We start from the raw sequence: 17,737 nt of genomic DNA, 5'->3' as shown, positions 1-17,737 counted from the left end.
TGTGGGAAAACTGGGACACTAATGCATTGTTGGTGGAGTTGTGAAAGAATCCAGCCATTCTGGAGAGCAATCTGGAATTATGCCCAAAAAGTGATCAAAATGTGCATACCCTTTGATCCAGCAGTGCTACTCCTGGGCAAAAAGATGTTAAACCCACATGTGCAAAAATGTTTGTGGCAGCCCTTTTTATAGTGACAAGAAACTGGAAACTGAGTGGATGCCCCTCAGTTGGAGAATGGCTGAATCAGTTGTGGTGTATGAATGTCATGGAATATTTTTGTTCTATAAGAAATGACCAGCAGGATGATTTAAGAGATGCTTGGAAAGACCTACGTGAACTGATGTTGAGTGAAATGAGCAGGGCCAGGAGATCATTATACACTTCAACAACAACACTATATGAGGATCAATTCTGATGGACGTGGCCCTCTTCAACAATGAGAGGATCCAAATCAGTTCCAGTTGATCAGTGATGAACAGAACCAGCCACACCCAGGGAAAGAACTCTGGGAAGTGAGTGTGGCCCACAACATAGCATCTGCACTCTTTCTGTTGTTGTTTGCTTGCATTTTTGTTTTTCTTCCTGTTATTTTTACCTTTTTTCTAAATCCAATTTTTCTTGTGCGGCAAGATAACTGTATAAATATGTATACATATATTGGATTTAATATATATTTTAACATATTGAACATGTATTAGGCTGCTATCTGGGGGAGGGGGTGGAGGAAAGGAGGGGAAAAGATGGAACAGAAGTTTTTGCAAGGGTCAATGTTGAAACATTACCCATGTTTTGTCAATAAAAAGCTATAATAAAAATATATACACACAGTTATCAATGTGGTGTATATAATACAAAGAGAAAATAAAAGAAATGAAGGTTGAGGAGGAATAAGGGGCCATGTCAGAAGCAAAGCACATCGAGTTCTCATAGCTAGGCTGTTGGCGGGCTCTCGAGTAGACTCACCTTCCTCTTCCTCCTCTGAGTCACTGTAGGTCTTGTCTTCAATGAAACCAGAGCTGGCAGAACTGCCAGTGCTAGCTACACTCTCCAATCGCCGCTTAGTGAGCTCTGTAAGGTCACAATCAGAATCTTCTGCTTTCTTCTCACCTTGTTCAGAAGTATCTTGGGTCTGCGAATTAATTCCTCACAATTAGTCTCTGGTTGGGAAAACCCCCTAGGCCTGGACATGGGAAGAAGCCACCTAATCCAGAAGGTGATTAGGTGTTTGGGGCTTGGAGCTATTGTTACATTTCCCCCCTTTCAGAAATAAAATCACCAGAAGGTTTTATGTGCCTCATCATAGCGTCTTGGAGGGGAGGAGGATCAATGGCCTTGCCAGATTCTACTATGTTAAAATAGCTTCAAGGGGAGTCCCAGAAATATGCTCAATCTAAATTATGTATGAAGAGTCTGGCACCAGATGCTGAAAATTCTTTGCTCCATGAAACCAGGAACCTGTCTCTGGAGAGTGGGAAAGGGTGATGCCCCCATTCTAGGACATCTTACATTGTGGCTAAATAGTTGATTCCTACCTAATGACTACAGAGTGGAATCACTCTACCTAATGATTCCTACCTAATGACTATCAGTGAAGAACTAAATCATAGTGATCTTGACATTCTCACTAGGGGCATGGGGCTGCCCATGTGTTGAGAGGAAGGAGTAGTCCCAAGGGGGGGGAGGGGAAGGGAGAGTGATAATAAAGGAAGAAGGAAAAAAGTTTGAGGAAGAGAGGAGTGCTGAAAGGACTCTGGTGTTAAGGACTATCTCAGAAGGTGGCGCATGGAAACCCATGGCTTTGCTTTGGTTCTACTCACAGTGTTAATGTAGGCCCGAAGGGATGCAGGGCTAACCTGCGCCTTAGTGGAGCAGGTTTTTATTTGTGTTCAAATTCCACAGAAAGTCCTGTCCTCACCGGGACCCCTTGTTTAGTAATTCGACTCATTCTGAAAGCCCTCCTACCATGAGGCAATTCTTCTTGCATGTGACATCCATTCCAAACTTGAGGCATTGGTCATTTTCCCATCAGAGCATCATTTCCCTCAGTGGCAAAAAAAAGCCTAGGGGCCTCTTCCCTAGGGCTGCCTTCATCTGACTCCACTCATTTCCTGATCATTACCTCTTTGAGGCTGGGAACAGAACTGCGGGTGGGTGACCTACCTTGTAGGCAATGAAGTCTCCTCTTTTGCCTCGAAGGAAGTTGGACAGGTTTCCATATTTGCAGAACTCCACAATGACCATCAGAGGACCTGCCGAGGGTTACACACAGTGGGTCAGTAACTTTCCTTGTCCTCCCCTTGCCTCTTGGCCCTGCACCTCAATCAGTGATCTCAAAGGGGCGCTGGATGATTGAGATGTGAATTTTGACTATCCTGGAGCAATAGCTGGCTGGCTAATGAATAAAGAGCAGGAAGATTGCCCTCCTGGGTCTCCCGTGGCCTCCAGGGCCTTAACCCTGGCAAATCTGAGACCCAGTCACATGATGCTCTGCTGTCTGTGTCCCCCAGCAGGCAATATATTTTTGGTTGAAATCATTCTACAAGAAGAGCTAGATCTTGCCAGCACACTGGCAAATGCTACTGAATAGTAGTAAGCACCCCAGGGAGTAGATTTCACTGCACAAAGACGTTCCAGTTTCCCTGTTTCAAAAAACAAACCTATGCCCATAGCTTCCTTCCCAGCAGCCCCTGGATCTGGGCCTGAATTTCAGCTCTACTGCTTATTACCATAGAACTCTTCTATGGTAATAAGTTTCTTCTCCTTCCATGGGCCTCAGTTTCCTCCTATGAAAAATGAGGAAGTTGAACTAGATGACCTTTGAAGTTCTTTCCTGCTTCCAGTCCATGACCTATGACCTAATCTATGACCTGTGACAATCAATGGATTCCAAATTAATGGATATAAGTTCCTAGAAGCACAAATCTAAGCAAAGGGACTTCAGCGCTCACTTAGTCCTAAGACATATAGAGGGCTCATTTGAAGTTTGCCCAAGACTACACAGCTAGTGGGTAGCAGGATCCTTTGCTCTGGGGACTTCTACAACTGTGATGGCTCATTGTGACAGGGAGTTGACTGTGGCTTTGTCCAGACAGACTGGTGGGACACAAATGATGGGGGTTGAGGTCCCTTTAAGATTCCTCTCTGACTGCCCATGGCTGACCTTGATTCACAAATCCTGGTCAAAGGCACCCTTTGAATATCGGGGCCCAGCCCCACTCTCAGCTCAGCTTCCCCCAGCCCTCACCTGATCTGAGCTAACTGAAAAGCCCGCCAAGAACTTGGGGGTACCGCCCACAATCTTTTAAGTATAAAAGGGCCACACCAGAGCCCTCTCTTTGCAGGAGCCCTCCTCGCCAACACATGGTATCCTTCCAGCCATGTAAAGGTTCCTGCCCTCCCAGCGGCCACCTCTGGCCCTGGCGTCCTTCTAACGGAGCTTTACTTCCAAATTTCTACAATAAACCTTTTATTTATCAATCTAGGTTTTCGGGCCTGTAAATTCATTTACAGGGGACACTGCGCCTCGTGGGATTATCTTTGCACTGGCAAACGGGGTTCCCCCTTTCCTTTCCCTCATTACAAATTCTGCCAGGTCCTACTGATATCAAGATGCTTGAAGTGGGTGATAGCTGGTGTCTGCTGCCTAAAGTCTAGCCCAGTCAGGGAAACAGAGGCTAGTGACCAGAAGGCCCGGCACACAGAGAGAAGGGGATAGGGCAGGGTGGGAGCAAGGGGCCAGGGATCACCACTGCCCGAGAAACAGACAAAATACCATCAAGTCCTCACATCATGTGGTCTTTTTCAAAATGAACAATCCCAAAGTCTGACTTTGCAATAGATCAGGGAAATACTTGCGTATGTGTGTGTGAGAGAGAGTGTATGTGTGAATGTGTGTGGTGTGTATATGTACATGTGGAGATTGTAGGAAAATGATCATATTGTTTTTGTGGAAAAGATGGATTTGGAATGTATGGCTCTATGGCTAGACTCGATGCCAATGGAGCAGGAGTTCTCTAGTGGGGTGCCCAGGGACTTGAGTTTGACCCTGTGCTAGTTAACATTTTTACTAATGACTTGAGTAAAGACCTAGATGATGTGTTTATCATATTGATAGAAGACACAGAGATGGGAGGAAGAGCTAACACAGATGATGACGGTCAAGATCTCAATGGACTAGAGCACAAGTTCTTATTGGGGTCTGTGACTTGTTTTTTAAAAAAAATTTGAATAACTGAACTTCAACATAACTTATATTTTATAAGTTATTTAAATGACCATAGAGAATATAAAACTATATAATATAAACATATAAATGATATATTTAAATTATATTTGAATTTAAATCATAATTTATAATTCTGTGTAGGGGCAGGTAGGTGATGCTGAAGTGGATAAGAACACTGGCTTGAAGTCAGGAAGGCCTGAAGACAGGAAGGCCCTGCCCAGAAGGGTCCAGGATACAAAAAAGATTCAGGACCTTTGGGCTACAGCTTTGGATCGAAACTTGTAAGAGCAAATGCAATGAGGATAAAAGTAAAGTTGGACAGTTGGGTTTAAAAAATCAATGTCACAAGAATATGTAGAGGAGACCTACTTAGATAGCAGTTTGACCATCTGGCTGTTTCGTGGAATATATGTTCAACTGTTGGAGGTGACTAGTGGCACAGTGGAGAAAGCTCTAAGCCCCAAGTTCTGAGTGGCTTCAGAGACTTCCTAGCAGTGTGATCCTAGGGAAAGCAAAACCTCAGTCTCCTCATCTGTAAGATGGGGATAATAATATCACTGATCTCCCAGGGTTCTTGGGAGGATCATGAAACAGACCACATTTGAAGTGTTCTGGGACCCTTAGAGCAATACATAAATGCATGTCGTTATGATTATGATTAAGGCACGGCAAATGTTTCTAATCATTCTGTAGACAATTCACCTTAGATGTGCTGAATAGACAACTAAGCATCGAGTCAGGAAGACTTGAGTTTAATTTCACTAAAATTCTTACTAAATCCAACTAAAATTCTTATTAGCTGGGCAACTCTGTGACTCAATCTGGGCTTGCCTCAGTTTTTTCTACTATAAAATGGAGATTATGATTGCGCCCACCTCCCAGGCTTGTTGTGAGGATCAACTGAAATGTTTGTAAAGAGCTTTGTAAGCCCTGAAGTATTGTATCCTAGCTATTGGTGCTGTGCATAAAAATAATACGAGTCAACCCTAAGATATAACAGCTTCATGTGGCCCTGGGCTGCATAAACAGAATCATCTCTCCGTGTTCCTGGAATAAAAAGCTGTTAGTCCCACTGTCCTGTGTCCCTTACTCTGTACTACGTTCAGTTCTGTGTGTAAAATATCAGGAAAGATATTGCTCAGTATCCAGGGCACCCAGAAGAGGGCAAAAAGTTTAGTGAAGGGGCCTGAGTCCCTGTCAATTGAGGATTGGTTGAAGGAGATGGGCCTGTTAAGCCTGGAATGAGATAAGGGTTGGGGAGACAGGACAGCTGCTTTCAAAGATCTGAAAGGCTTTCATGAGGAAGAGGGGTCAGCCTTGTTCTGATTGTCCCCAAGGAAGTCAGAAACTAGGGGAAAACCGAAGCAAATTTAGGCCTGGTGTTCAGAAAACCCCCCTCCTAATAGGAGTATCCCTAGGTGAGCTGGGCTGCCTGGGAGGCTCCCCTTCATCAGTGCAGAGCTGGATGGCCACATTAGCCCTGGGGGGGTATGGCTGAGGGATGGCCACATTAGCCCGGGGTATGGCTGAGGGATGGCTGAACGAGATGGCCACTGGGCTTCTTTCTAGCTCTGAAGTTTTGTGAGGGTGCCATGTACTCTGGAGAAGTGTACTTCAGGCCAAGAAGCTAGATAAAGGATGAAGGCCGGCCCTGAAGATGTCTCCATGGTACTCTCTCCCCATTGAGAGGCCTCACCAGCAACAGTCTGTTTCTGCGGGAGGGGGCAGGGGAATGGGCCCGAGGATCTTGCTGAAGTTGATCTGAATCCCCGGGATCTGCCAATGTGGGCCTGCTCTGTGGCTTCTCTGAGCTGGGGATACCCACTCTAGAGTTTTCCTTCTCAAGCCGCAGGGTACAGGGCTCCCCCAGGGAAGTGAAGCTATTGGAACCTTGCCAGGCCCACCACAAAGGACTAGTGTGGGCCCAGGGCATGTCACTCCTGATGGGATGAGCGGAACCCGGGAAGGAGGGAGGTCTTCTGGAGATGGCACAGTCAAGCTTCACAACATGAAAGAAGAAAGGCTGAAGGCGATTTTTCTGCTGTCTCAGTTCACACTGCTCAGAGCAAAGATGCTCAGTGGTTAGGGAGAGACCCTGCTGTGGGTGTATTGCCCGGATACAGCAGGGCCCCATTAGATGCATGCTCCTCATTGCCTAGATTTGTTCTGGGCCAGAGCTCTGAACTTGAAACAAAGGATTCTTACAAGGTGCTAAGTCAGTGGAATTGACAGAGACAGTGGTTACCTAATTTAGCATGGCTCAGTATGATGGATTTAATCCTACAACAAATAATGGTTTCCTAGTGATAGAATGACCGGTGTATACTCAGTGCAGAGCATGTAAGCTGGGAGCCTCAGCCAGGATTCATTGGGGGAGAGATTCAGAGGGCAGAGAAGACAGGCGGGAGCTCCAGCTCTCGGAACCAAGGAGAGACACCGGCCTCTAAGCAAGCTAACCGGGCCCCAGGAAAGGAGACAAGACTCGGAAGGAGACAATAAAGGATCCGGACTGTTCTTGTGGTGATTACTGAGCTGAAACGAAGGCTGTTCAAACATGGTCCTCAGGGACATCCTTGGACTTTAGAATCCATTTTCTTTACACTTGAGAAAAACTCACTAGTGGAACCGTTATCCAACCCCAGCTCATCTGCCACATGCAGAGATGACGCAGGACCGTGAGTCAGAGAACCCTGGGAATAGCAGTTCCCCCAGGACACTGGTCCAGCTGAAAGTCTGACCCTCCACAGCCAATGAGCGAGGGGAGCAACGCCTGATGAGACCGTTTCTCAGCCTGTCCTTTCCAATCATCTCATCTTATCTCCTGCCCCCATTCTTCCTCCAACAAGGTCCTACATCATCTCTTGACTCCCCCTGCCGAGAGACTGGACCAGACGGCCTTCTTGGCCCCTCTGCTTAGCATGCACTCCTTCCTCTCCTCAATTCCTAGCTTCCTTGGCTGTCTTCAAGTCACAGCTCAAATCCCGCTTTTCACAGGAAATCCTACAGGAAGGCCCCCTTTCATCCTAAGGCTTCCTCTGTTGTTTACTTCCTGTTTCTCCCCTATACGGCATGTTTATACGTAATTGTCTGCAGGTCGTGTCTTCCATTTGACTGTGGACACCTTTAAAGTTGTCTCTTGCCTCTTTTTGTATTTGAGCACAGGGCCTGGTACGTTGTAGCACACGGAACCTATTGTAGGCATGGGGAAGAGGAGCTAAGACAGAGAAAGGAGATGGGGAGAGGATCAGGAATCCTGGATTTGATCTAAGAGGAAATGGGGAGTCATTGAAAATTCTTGACTCAAGGGAGGGGAGGAGATGGGATGTGTGTCTCTAGAACATCACTCTGACAGCTACATGGAAGGTTGAATGTATACGAGAAAGATGAAATTCGAGTGTGAGATGGGAGGTGGGCTGGGACTCATTGGGAGGCTGTGGCAACAGTTCAGGTGAGAAAAGCTGGAGGATTCAAGCACGAGGGGACTTGGATTGGAGAGATATTTGGGAGGCTGAGTCAACAAGACCTGGCGGCTGGCTGGGTACTGGAGGTGAGAGCGAGGAAACAAGAGGCAAAGCTGAATGCAAGGTTTCCAGCACGGATGACTAGAAGGGCAGGCGGTGGCCCAGGCCACAGTCTAAGGGGCAGAGACAGGCTCACGGAAACTACAGCCCTGCCCAGGGAGAGGAGGAAGGGGAAGGGCCCCAAGCCGTCTTGGGATGCCGCCATCCTAAGCAGAAGGGGCAGATCAGGAGTCACAAAAAGGACGCTTAGGAGAGGGTAGGGATGGAGGGGACGGGAAAAGGCAGATCACAGAGACCAGGGAAGTTCTGGCTATGGGGGGGGGCATGGAGGATAAATGAAGCCAACACTGAGGGCCTTGAGGAGCAGCAGAAAGTCGTTATTCAAGAGGATGGCAAGGCACTGGCGGCAGGGCTAGCAAAGGTTCGGCCTTTCTCTGTCTCCCCCTCCACAACACAGACCTTTAAGTACCTGAATACGATTACCATGTCCCATCTCCCCCCACCCCCATCCCGGAGCCTTTTCTTCTCTTCAGGCTAAACATTTTCAAATCCTTCATTTTACAGATAGGCTAACTGAGGTCTGCACAAATGAAGCGCCAAGTCCAAAGATCCACACAAGCACCAAGTGACAGGGCTAGATTCAAACCCTTGTCCTCTAATCCCAACCCTGTCACTCTTTCCAGCACACACTGCTACGCCATCGGATGAAACCTTCAAAACTGTGGGTGGTTACAATTAAGGGTTACAAGGCTCTTTCCTCCCAACAACCCTAAAAAGCAGACCAGCAGACCGGTGTCCCAGTTTATAGTCTAAGAAACTGAGGCTAGAAAGATGACTAGGGTCACATTGTTAGTGGCAGGGAGGGGACATCATCGTCATCATCATCATCATTATCATTATCATCATGATGGGCATTTCTTTAGGGCTAATTGGCCCACATGACTTCACTGGCCCCCAAGGCAACCCTAACGGGCAGAAACTCAAGATATCATCCCCATTTTATAGGTGTCCAAGGTGGAAGTCAAACTCAAATTTCTTCTGACCTCAAGTTGATCACACTACCCATGACAACACGCTGTTGGGAAATTAGCTTTCTTCCTACACGTCTACTATTTCTTCCAACACGCTGCCTTTTCTATCAAAATATCAAGTCATCAACGTTAATTAAGTGATTATGATGTGCCAGGCACTGGGGATACAAAGGTGAGGAATGAGACGTTCCTTAGGCACACAGAATTTATTTTCATTTCTGTAGCCCTAACGAGAGACAGGAGAACAGAGTTATACCCTGAGCCTATGATTGTGAAGATGACCGTCCATCGTCCTACCTCTTAATAATTTTTATGTTTTATGCTGGGCATGACACAGTTCACTTGGGGGGGGTGTCTTGGAGAGGAACGAGGAATCCTATTTTGAGTGGGATGTTATCTTGCAAGGGACAGTGGCTCTTGGGGATCATAGATTTCAAACTTAATGAGTCATATAGGTCAATTGCCTCCTTTTACATATAAGGAAACTGAGGCAGACAGGTAAAGTGACTTACTCAGGGTCACCCAGATAATAAATAAGTGGCAGAGCTGTGAGCTGAACTCAGCCCCTCTAACTTCCAACCCAGCACCCCTGGCCCTAGAACTTGGTGGTCCATCCTACTTTGGGGTTGAGAGGGAGGGCTATGTCTCCGCTCTCAGAACTCTTACCTCCAGGTTTGGTGCAGGCTCCCAGCAGGTTGACCACATTCAGGTGGTGGCCAATGTGGATGAGGATCTTGAGCTCTGACATCAGGGCCTTGCACTCATTGGATGTTGCACATTCTGCAAAAAGGCCCCAGGACGGCCATCATTAACAAAAGGGATGTTTGTTTATCTGGGCTGCTGGGGGATGGGGGAGCATCTCAGATCCCGATTACAGACCCAACCGAGGAGGCCAGCCGACCAGAAAGGCCTGAACACAAACATCTGATGATTTGTGGTTGTACTCAGAAAACAATACCATAAACAGATAGTGACTTGGGGCCCACTGGCCGGCCAGCAAATTGCATCCTGGGCCTCAGTCCTTTTCCTCTTTCCTTCCTTAGAATGCCTTCGTGATGGCTTCCTCTGTGCTTAACCCTTTCAGGTCAGGAGAGAGGTTACAAGAGGTCATCAAATACATGGCCTTTAATAGTTTGGGGAAATCAAATAATTACCCCCCAGGAGAGCCACCAATCGGAATAAATCCCTTTCTCAATGTCAGAAGATACTGGCTGCGAGACCACCAGGGAAGGGGCTTCCACCACCCAAGCGGAAGGGTTTTCAGTGGCCCTTGATGACTAAGGAACCATAAGAGGGATTTCTTTCTCTGTTTTTCAAATGTTGCTTTAAAACCAACAGATGCAAGATCAATTCCGTCTCTTAGCTTGATATTGCACTTGTCCATTTCGGCCGGTCCTTACGTCAAAATCTGGATATATTTTAACATTCTCTACGCTAAGAAGCTAGTCCACAGAGCAAGCACCAGGGCTGGGAGGGGAACCTTAGAACAAGCCAGATCAACTAGAATTGAAGACAATTCTTAAATATCATCTAAGCCCCGCCCTCAGCCCCTCATTTCAGAGAAAAAGAAGCTGAGGTCTCAGAGGAGTAAAGTCTCTTGTCCCAGGCCCTGCTGCTGGTTAGTGCAGAACAGAACTTAGAACTGAGGTCAACTGCCTTGGAGGTTAGAACTCTTGTCTCCAACCATTCAGGCTCACCTGCTTCCCTCCTCTGCCCAAACTAGACCATTAGAGCTGCTTCCTGTGTATTGTTGAAGAGCACTTTGATGGGGCAAAAAGGAGATGTTGCATGTGCTCAATTCCTTCGCAGTCTCACTGGCCTAAAGCTAGAGTCAGCATCTAGAAGAGGCCTGGATGTTCTTGGGGTAAACCTTTTCCTAGGCTCCCCGACTGCAAGGAAGGAGCAATTCTTCTCACTTCCTTCATTTATGGGCTTTGGGCTCCCTGCAGGACAGTGCTTTGGGATGAGCTGTCTGACTGGGCTTTTAAACAACACAACGGATGCCTTTTCTGGGCTGTGGTCTGTAGGGAGTTTGGGGGGAGGGGGGAAGGGGAGGGGAAGGAAGGAAAGGAGGGGAAGGAGGGAAGCTTCCAGTGGAGGCTGAAGGATTCTTTTGTCAGCCTTTATGCAGAGGAGCTTCTTGACCCAGTAAGGGATGGAAACTTCCAGCTCCAAGATGGATTCACTAACATCTCTGAATCAAACCCAGATCGCCTCTCTTGTTTGGACAACGGTCACTTCTCTTGCTGGGCCATAAGCTTTAAAGTGACTTCACAGGGGGCCTGTTTGTCCTGCTTTGTCAGCTGACATCCATAGGACCAACAGCATAACAATTGTAATCATAATAATAACAACAACAACATTTATATAGCACCTACTATGTGCCAGGCATTATACTAGGCACTTTGCAATTACTAACTTATTTGATCCTCAAAATATGGCACTGGAAAGTACATACTATTGTTCATTTTAAAATTGGAGAAACTAAGGCAGACAGAGGTAAAGTGACTTGCCCAGAGTCCACAGGGATAAAGTCTCTGAGGCAGCATTTGAACTTGGGTCTTCCTGACTCTTGTGGCCCACTCACGCCCAGCCTCCTCAGCAAGGGTCCCCCTGGGGAGTAGCCAAGGAAAACATTACCTTTCAACATTTTCACAGCCACGGTCTTGCAGGTTGAAGATCTGTCAATGCCAAAGGCAGAGGCCTCCACCACCTTCCCAAAGGCACCGTGACCCAGGGTCTTCCCTTCAGGGGCAAGAGGGGAGAATGAGCGGCAGGAAGCAGGGAAGCTCCAAGGGAGTGGGGATCATTGCCACATTACAATAGCAGGCCCACCCATGCAGCCCAGACACCAAGCAGATGTAGACCCTATCTGAGCAGACAGACGGGGGTCAGAAAGAGTCCCCCTGGGGCTTTCAATGGCAGGGCCCAATCTCAAGAATTTAGAGACCTCTACAGCGGAGGGCAGCTGGCCCAATCTCCCCATTTTACAGAAGAAGAAAGTGAGGCCAAGAGAACCACAGGTAACAGAAGTAGGACTTGAATTCAGATCTTCTCATTCTAAAGCCATTTTACAAAAGAAACTGAAGCCCAGAGGGAAAGGGGTGCACTTAAGGTCACAGAGCAAGTCAGCAGAAGAGACGGGACTTTACCCCGGGGAACTTCCTCTCCATAGCCTAAAGATGATGGCACAGCTAGAGAGGAAGTCTGGCCTCCAGTGCTCTCCAGAGAGGAGAAAGGAGCACTCCAGCCATCCTCACCCCAAGTCTAGGCTTAGCTACATTTGAGAGGTCTCATTTCTGGGGTGCTCGTCTGATATGAGCCTAAGTTTCCTCGGCTGCAAAATGAGAACAGGAAGGAACACTCCCATTCCTTCCCTCAGAGGGAAGGGAAGCAGCGGAGCTTTGGTATATGGGAAGGAACATTCGGCCTTGGACACACAACAGAGACTCATCCCCGCTCAAGTGTGCCGCCAGCTATTCAGCTCCTTCCTCCTCTGCTCCCCTCGGGACTCCTTAACAAGCGGCTGGGAGGGGAAGAGAAGAGGATGGGGAGCTTACCCAGCCTTAAGCGATCTCTGGGGAATTCCCATTTGTTGCTATCGTAAGGCAGTTGGTCACATTGCTGATCGAGAGGCACCTCTTCAGGGTCCATGATGATGGAGAGATAACCTGTTTTGATGTCAGGGGCATCGGGCTGCAAGGCAAGAAAGAAAACTGGTCACTCCTGTTCCCTCTCCCTTCACTAGTGGCTTGGCAGACCAAGCCAAACAGCGTCCCAGCATGGTGGGAAGGAGTTAGCTGTGACTGTCAATGTTTTGAAAGTCTTCAGAGGTCTCACCCCATTCTGATATTCTGTGTTCTGAGTCCCTCCTATCTCTGACATTCTCAGTGCTAAAACTCTGGCTGTTTCAATACACTGCGTGCTAGGTCCCTCTTACTTGAACATTGTGCGTTCTAAGAGCTGTCCAGTTCTGAAATTCTGGGGCCTAAGGGCCCTCTCAGCTCAGCCAATCTCTGTCCTGCTTGGCTCCAGAGGGTAGATTTTGACACCTTTCTCACAGGGGGCCTAACTCGGAATGGGTGGTCTCCAGGAGGGCGTTTCCTGTCTTCAAGGAGAAGCCAGACAGCATCTCATTGGTGATGTTATCGAGGGCATTCTTTGCTAGTCACTGCCTGTTTTCTGACGCCCCGGGCAGCATATTCTTTCCTCAACCCCAAAACGATGCTCAGTAAATGAGTAGACTTGGCTGAGCTCTGACCCTCTTTACTGTTGGCTAAAAGTTTCCTGTTATGGGATCCTTAGCACAGCCAAAGGGATTTACAAACTGTTCTTGCCCTTGGGAGGGAAAAAGAGTCAGGGGAAACATCATTTATCACTGCTCGGGTTTCCCAACCCCCACCGCAAGAAAGTGAAAGATTTGAGCCATCCAACCCACAAGTTAGAGAAGAGTCGCAGCTAATAGCCATAAAACCGAATGTGTTTATGACATGTACAAAGACGAGCTCATCCGGTCCTCACATAGCCCTGGGAGGCTGCAAGTGAACAAGGATAAAATGACTTTCCCAGGGTCACACCGCTAGAGTATGAGGCAGGTCCTGGACCAGATGTCTCTCTCCCAAGCAGTCTTCCAACCTACCTCCTGCCAAAGAGCTCTCAGAGGTCTCTGGCAACACACATCCGGTTGCCTCAACTCTGCCCTTTCAGTGCTTCCCTCATACCTTTCTGAGTTTTCGGATGACCAGGGTCAAGAGGAGCCAGAAGAGGGTGGCTGCCAGGCCAGTGCAAACCAGGATGATGACCTCAACACTGGAACGCTCCTCCGAACCTATAAATGAGGCAGCCGGGACAAAAGGAGTGGATAAAAGCTATGGATTCAGGCTAGCGCAGATGGGACAAAAATGTAGCCTTCTGAAAGCTACCCGGGTGCTAGATGTCTACCAGTAGTCCTGGGCGCCAACTCTGGATGTTGACGTGTGCGTATGGGTGGGTGGGAGAGTGAGGCAGCGAATTGCTAGTTAGTGAGTGTCAGCTTGGCTTTTTGTGTCAGATGACAGGAACTTCAGAGAAGACAACTCCTGTGTGGAAGGCAGGATGATGAGAGGATTCAGAAGCCTAACTTCCTCATTTCACTGAAGAGAAAATAGACACCCTCAGAAAGTAAGAGAAGGCACCTACTTGCCCAAGACCACACACCTAACTAAGGGGAGAATTAAGATGAGAACTCAGAGCATTTAAGCAAGTAAAGTAAACTGGTGGGTAAAACAAATTGGTCAAACAGAACCGACTAATCCCAGAGAGAGAGTAAATGGGCTGGGACTTGTGGAGAAAAGAAGTTGGGTGGGGACTGTCAAGTGACCACAACATGCTAAAATAATCTGCAAACTTAAAAAGCTTAAAAAACCAAGGCTAATATGATGGCAAGGAGCTAGAAACCGGGTGGATGCCCCTCAAGTGGGGAATGGTTGAATAATGTGAAAGGCATGGAATATTCTTGTTCTATAAGAAACAATCAGCAGCATGATTTCAGAGAGACCTGGACAAACTTACGGGAACTGCTGCGGAGGGAAGGAAATCAATCGAGGTCACATTATACACAGCAAGAACAAGATAATGTGATGGTCAACTCTGATGTGGCTTTTTTCAACAATGAGATGATTCAAGGCAATTCCAGTAGACTTAGGTTGGAAAGTGCCATCAACATCCAGAGAGAGGGCTATGGAGACTGAGTGTGGATCACAGGCTAGCATTTTCAACTTTTTTTGTTGTTTGTTTGCTTGCTTTTTTCTTCTTTCTTGTGTTTTTTTTCCCTTTTGATCTGATTTTTCTTGCCCAGAGTGATGAAAATGGATATACATTGAGAAGAACTGCACATGTTTAATCTATATCGTATTGCTTGCTGTCTTGGGGAGAAAAAAGGAGGGGAGAGAGGGACAAACATTTGGAACACAAAGGTGAATGTTGAAAACTATCTTGGCATGTATTTGGAAAACTCAGGAAAAATAAAACACTATTAAAAAACAAAAAACCAAGGCTCAAAATCACAATCGACATGGAGAGCAGGATGAATTTTGTTTGTATTCTGATCACGGACAAGTGACTGTTGTCTAGATCCCAGGTGAGGGCTTGTCTCGCTCTCAGTTCTGTCTCAGTTCCCCTAAGCAGGGAGTCACAAACCACTACTGGCTGCAACCTTTACTGATCATTTACCCAATAGCTTCTGGAGCTCATAAATGATTCCTTGGAGGACAGTAATGCAAGGAGAGGTGCCAATGCAAAGAGGCAAATTTGACTTCACAGATGTTACTGCAACTTGATGGGGGGGGGGGGGCTGGGCTGTGTGCATGTGAGCCATGTTCTAGTCACAGGTTCCCCTCCCCCAAATGTATGATTTTTTTCATTCTGTTTTGCATTCATTCATTCATTCATTCTGTGACTTTGCATTCACTTATTCATCCTGTGATTCATCCAGTTAAATCTCCTTATTTTATTCCTACATGACTATGCTCTTTTCAGAAGTCCTGTTTCAAAAGGAAGCAAAGGTAGGGATTTGTGCTACATAACTGAACGCTCGGAATTCCAAGTGAGCCCCCGGGAGGTTTTGTAGGCCAGAGGTACCAACTCACCTGCCACGGTAATAAAGGCTGAGGTACTGACTTGTCCTATTTCGTTGGTGGCTTTGCACTCGTAGGTGCCTTCATCGTTCTTCTTAGCTCGTTCAATAACCAGGGTGCTGTTCTCCAAGGAGATGCCTGTAACAAGTATTGGTCCCTTAGTGATAGAACAGATGGGAGCTCAACTCTTCCCAAGGGACTCTACCAAAGTGGAGATTCCACCACCCGAGAAGGACATTCCCAGGCCAATGAGGCTTCAGTGAACCTTTCCTCTCTCCGTTGCCAACCCCTGCCCAGCGATTCTCTTGATGTGGGTTAAGATTCCTTTCTGATTCCCAGCCCCCAGGAATTCCAATGGGAGATATCCGGGCTCTCCCAGCCCCCATCGGATCTGAGCCCACTTGAGCTGTCCCAGCCCCCATTCTAATGATCGGCTCAGGTTTCCCAACCCCCCACCGCAAGCACAGACAGTTCCTTATCTAAAAACCCATTGAATTCTATTCACTGTCTAACCCTGGCTGAAGCCCAAGCCAGAGGCCAACCTGGGACTCCACCCACGAGCCCCTTCAAGATTACCCAAAGCCCCCCATTATAAAAGGGGGAAACTGGAGTCCACTCTTTGCAGAAGTCCCAAGCATGGCATCCTTATGCCGGCCATGTCAAGGGTTCCTGCCCACCGGCGCCAGCCCTGGCCCTGCTTTCTTTCTACCTTTTCCCCTCACTTCCAAACCCCACAATAAACCTCTTTTATCAATCTAGGTTTTCAGGTCTGTAAATTCCTATACAGGGGACTCTTGAGCCACCACTAGATCTGATTTAACTTTGTTTCCTTGCGCCGAATCCAAAGGGGTTGCAGGGGAGCTCCATTTGACTCCCTGTACCCCGAACCTGCCACTCAACCTCAATTAACCCTAATTTCATTTAGCTACTCCTTACCTAATTCTCTCTCACAGAGCTAGCTTTCTGTTTCCCGATCTGGCTACAAAGGGAAGAAGCCAACAGCGACCTGGGGGGCTTGAGGACCTCACACAGGTTGCTAATACATTCACTGCCCCCTTGGGGGGCGCATTTGAACTTCTCAACAGTCCTGGGAGATATGTGCTATTATTGTTCTCATTTTACAGATGAAAAAAGTCAGATAAACTGAAGTTGTGTCTTGTCTAGAGTCAATACATCTAAGAAGGCAGGATTTGAACTCAGATTTTACTGATTTCAGGCCTAGTACTCTAAAGGCTGTCTCTGTAGATCACTAGTTTTGTGGGCAATGTGTTGCACACAGCAGGTATACAACAAATGCTTTTTGACTGACTGAATGAGTTGAGGGCCCCTCAACCAGAGGATGTCCACTATGGAAAAGAGCCAATGGAATTACCCAGATGGCAATCCTGCTATTTATGTACAAGCTGTTGTTCCCATTAGAATGAAAACTTCTTGAGGGCAGGGCCTATTGCCTTTCTGTTACCATATCCCTAAGGGCCTAGCACAGTCTGGTTACATACAGTAAGTGTTTAATAAATGCTTGTCGCCTGAGTGATTACAATAGAGCTGGATCACAATGCCAAGTTCCCCTGGAAGGGACTGATGGGTAACCTGTGTTGGGATCTGCTAGAAGTTGTTTTGCAGAGCTGGAGTGTCCAAATGAGCAGAGCTGCTCATTCGGCAGCAAACTGGAGCCAGAGTTTAAGCTGAGATCTTACAGGCCCTAAGTATTAGAAAGAAGAAGCCAGGCGAAGGTGTGACCTGGAAATGCTCTAAAAGGAGCATTTGTGAAGTGAAGCATCCTGGTACTTAATCCCTAGGAAAATAGAGGGGGAATTTCACAGTTGGCTATGCAAACAGGGCCTCCTTCAGACAAATTGGCTGCCTTGGTGGCCACATATGAAGCCCTGTGGCTGCACCTGAGGCTGGCAGGATGGCATTTCCGTTCTTCAGCCAAGTGATGCCAGGTGTCGGAGTGCCCCCCACTTTACACTGTAGCACAATCTTGCCACTGCTGTTCACATCCAGGTCTGTGAGGTTCTCTATGACGTAAGGAGCAACTTTTTCTGCAAAGAGAGGGAACAAATATGGATCATTAGTATATTATTATCAGGGCAAGCAGGTAGCCCAGTGGGCCCGGAAACAGGAAAAATCAGTTCAAATGTGGCTTCAGACACCTACTAGCTATGTGACCCCGGGCAAATCACTTTAACTCTGTGTGCCTCAGTTTCTCCAACTGTAAAATGGAGATAATAATAGCACCTATCTTCATGGTTACTGTGAGGATTAAATGAGGTAATATTTGTAAAGTGATTAGCTCAGTTCCTGACAGGCAGTAGCTACTATACCAACGTTAGCTAGTACTA

The 17,737-nt window shown here is 47.2% G+C and overlaps 1 protein-coding gene across 2 annotated transcripts in view; it reads right to left on the bottom strand.

Annotated features, from left to right (window-relative positions):
• The window catches only part of LOC141548207 (vascular endothelial growth factor receptor kdr-like), a 179,102-nt gene that overhangs the window by 28,659 nt on the left and 132,706 nt on the right, over positions 1 to 17,737 (bottom strand). For both annotated transcript variants that reach the window (XM_074276906.1, XM_074276907.1), the window contains exons 14-21: positions 17,291 to 17,437; positions 15,405 to 15,530; positions 13,500 to 13,606; positions 12,339 to 12,474; positions 11,419 to 11,523; positions 9,445 to 9,558; positions 2,162 to 2,250; positions 965 to 1,130 (exon numbers count right to left, since the gene is read on the bottom strand). In XM_074276906.1, the coding sequence (XP_074133007.1) occupies positions 965 to 1,130; positions 2,162 to 2,250; positions 9,445 to 9,558; positions 11,419 to 11,523; positions 12,339 to 12,474; positions 13,500 to 13,606; positions 15,405 to 15,530; positions 17,291 to 17,437 (990 nt within the window). The remainder of the gene's footprint in view (positions 1 to 964; positions 1,131 to 2,161; positions 2,251 to 9,444; positions 9,559 to 11,418; positions 11,524 to 12,338; positions 12,475 to 13,499; positions 13,607 to 15,404; positions 15,531 to 17,290; positions 17,438 to 17,737) is intronic.

The sequence above is a fragment of the Sminthopsis crassicaudata genome, chromosome X (assembly GCF_048593235.1).
Source record: "Sminthopsis crassicaudata isolate SCR6 chromosome X, ASM4859323v1, whole genome shotgun sequence".
Lineage (NCBI taxonomy): Eukaryota > Metazoa > Chordata > Mammalia > Dasyuromorphia > Dasyuridae > Sminthopsis > Sminthopsis crassicaudata.
Note: the sequence above shows the minus strand (reverse complement) of the source record. Positions and strands in the feature narration are given on the sequence as shown.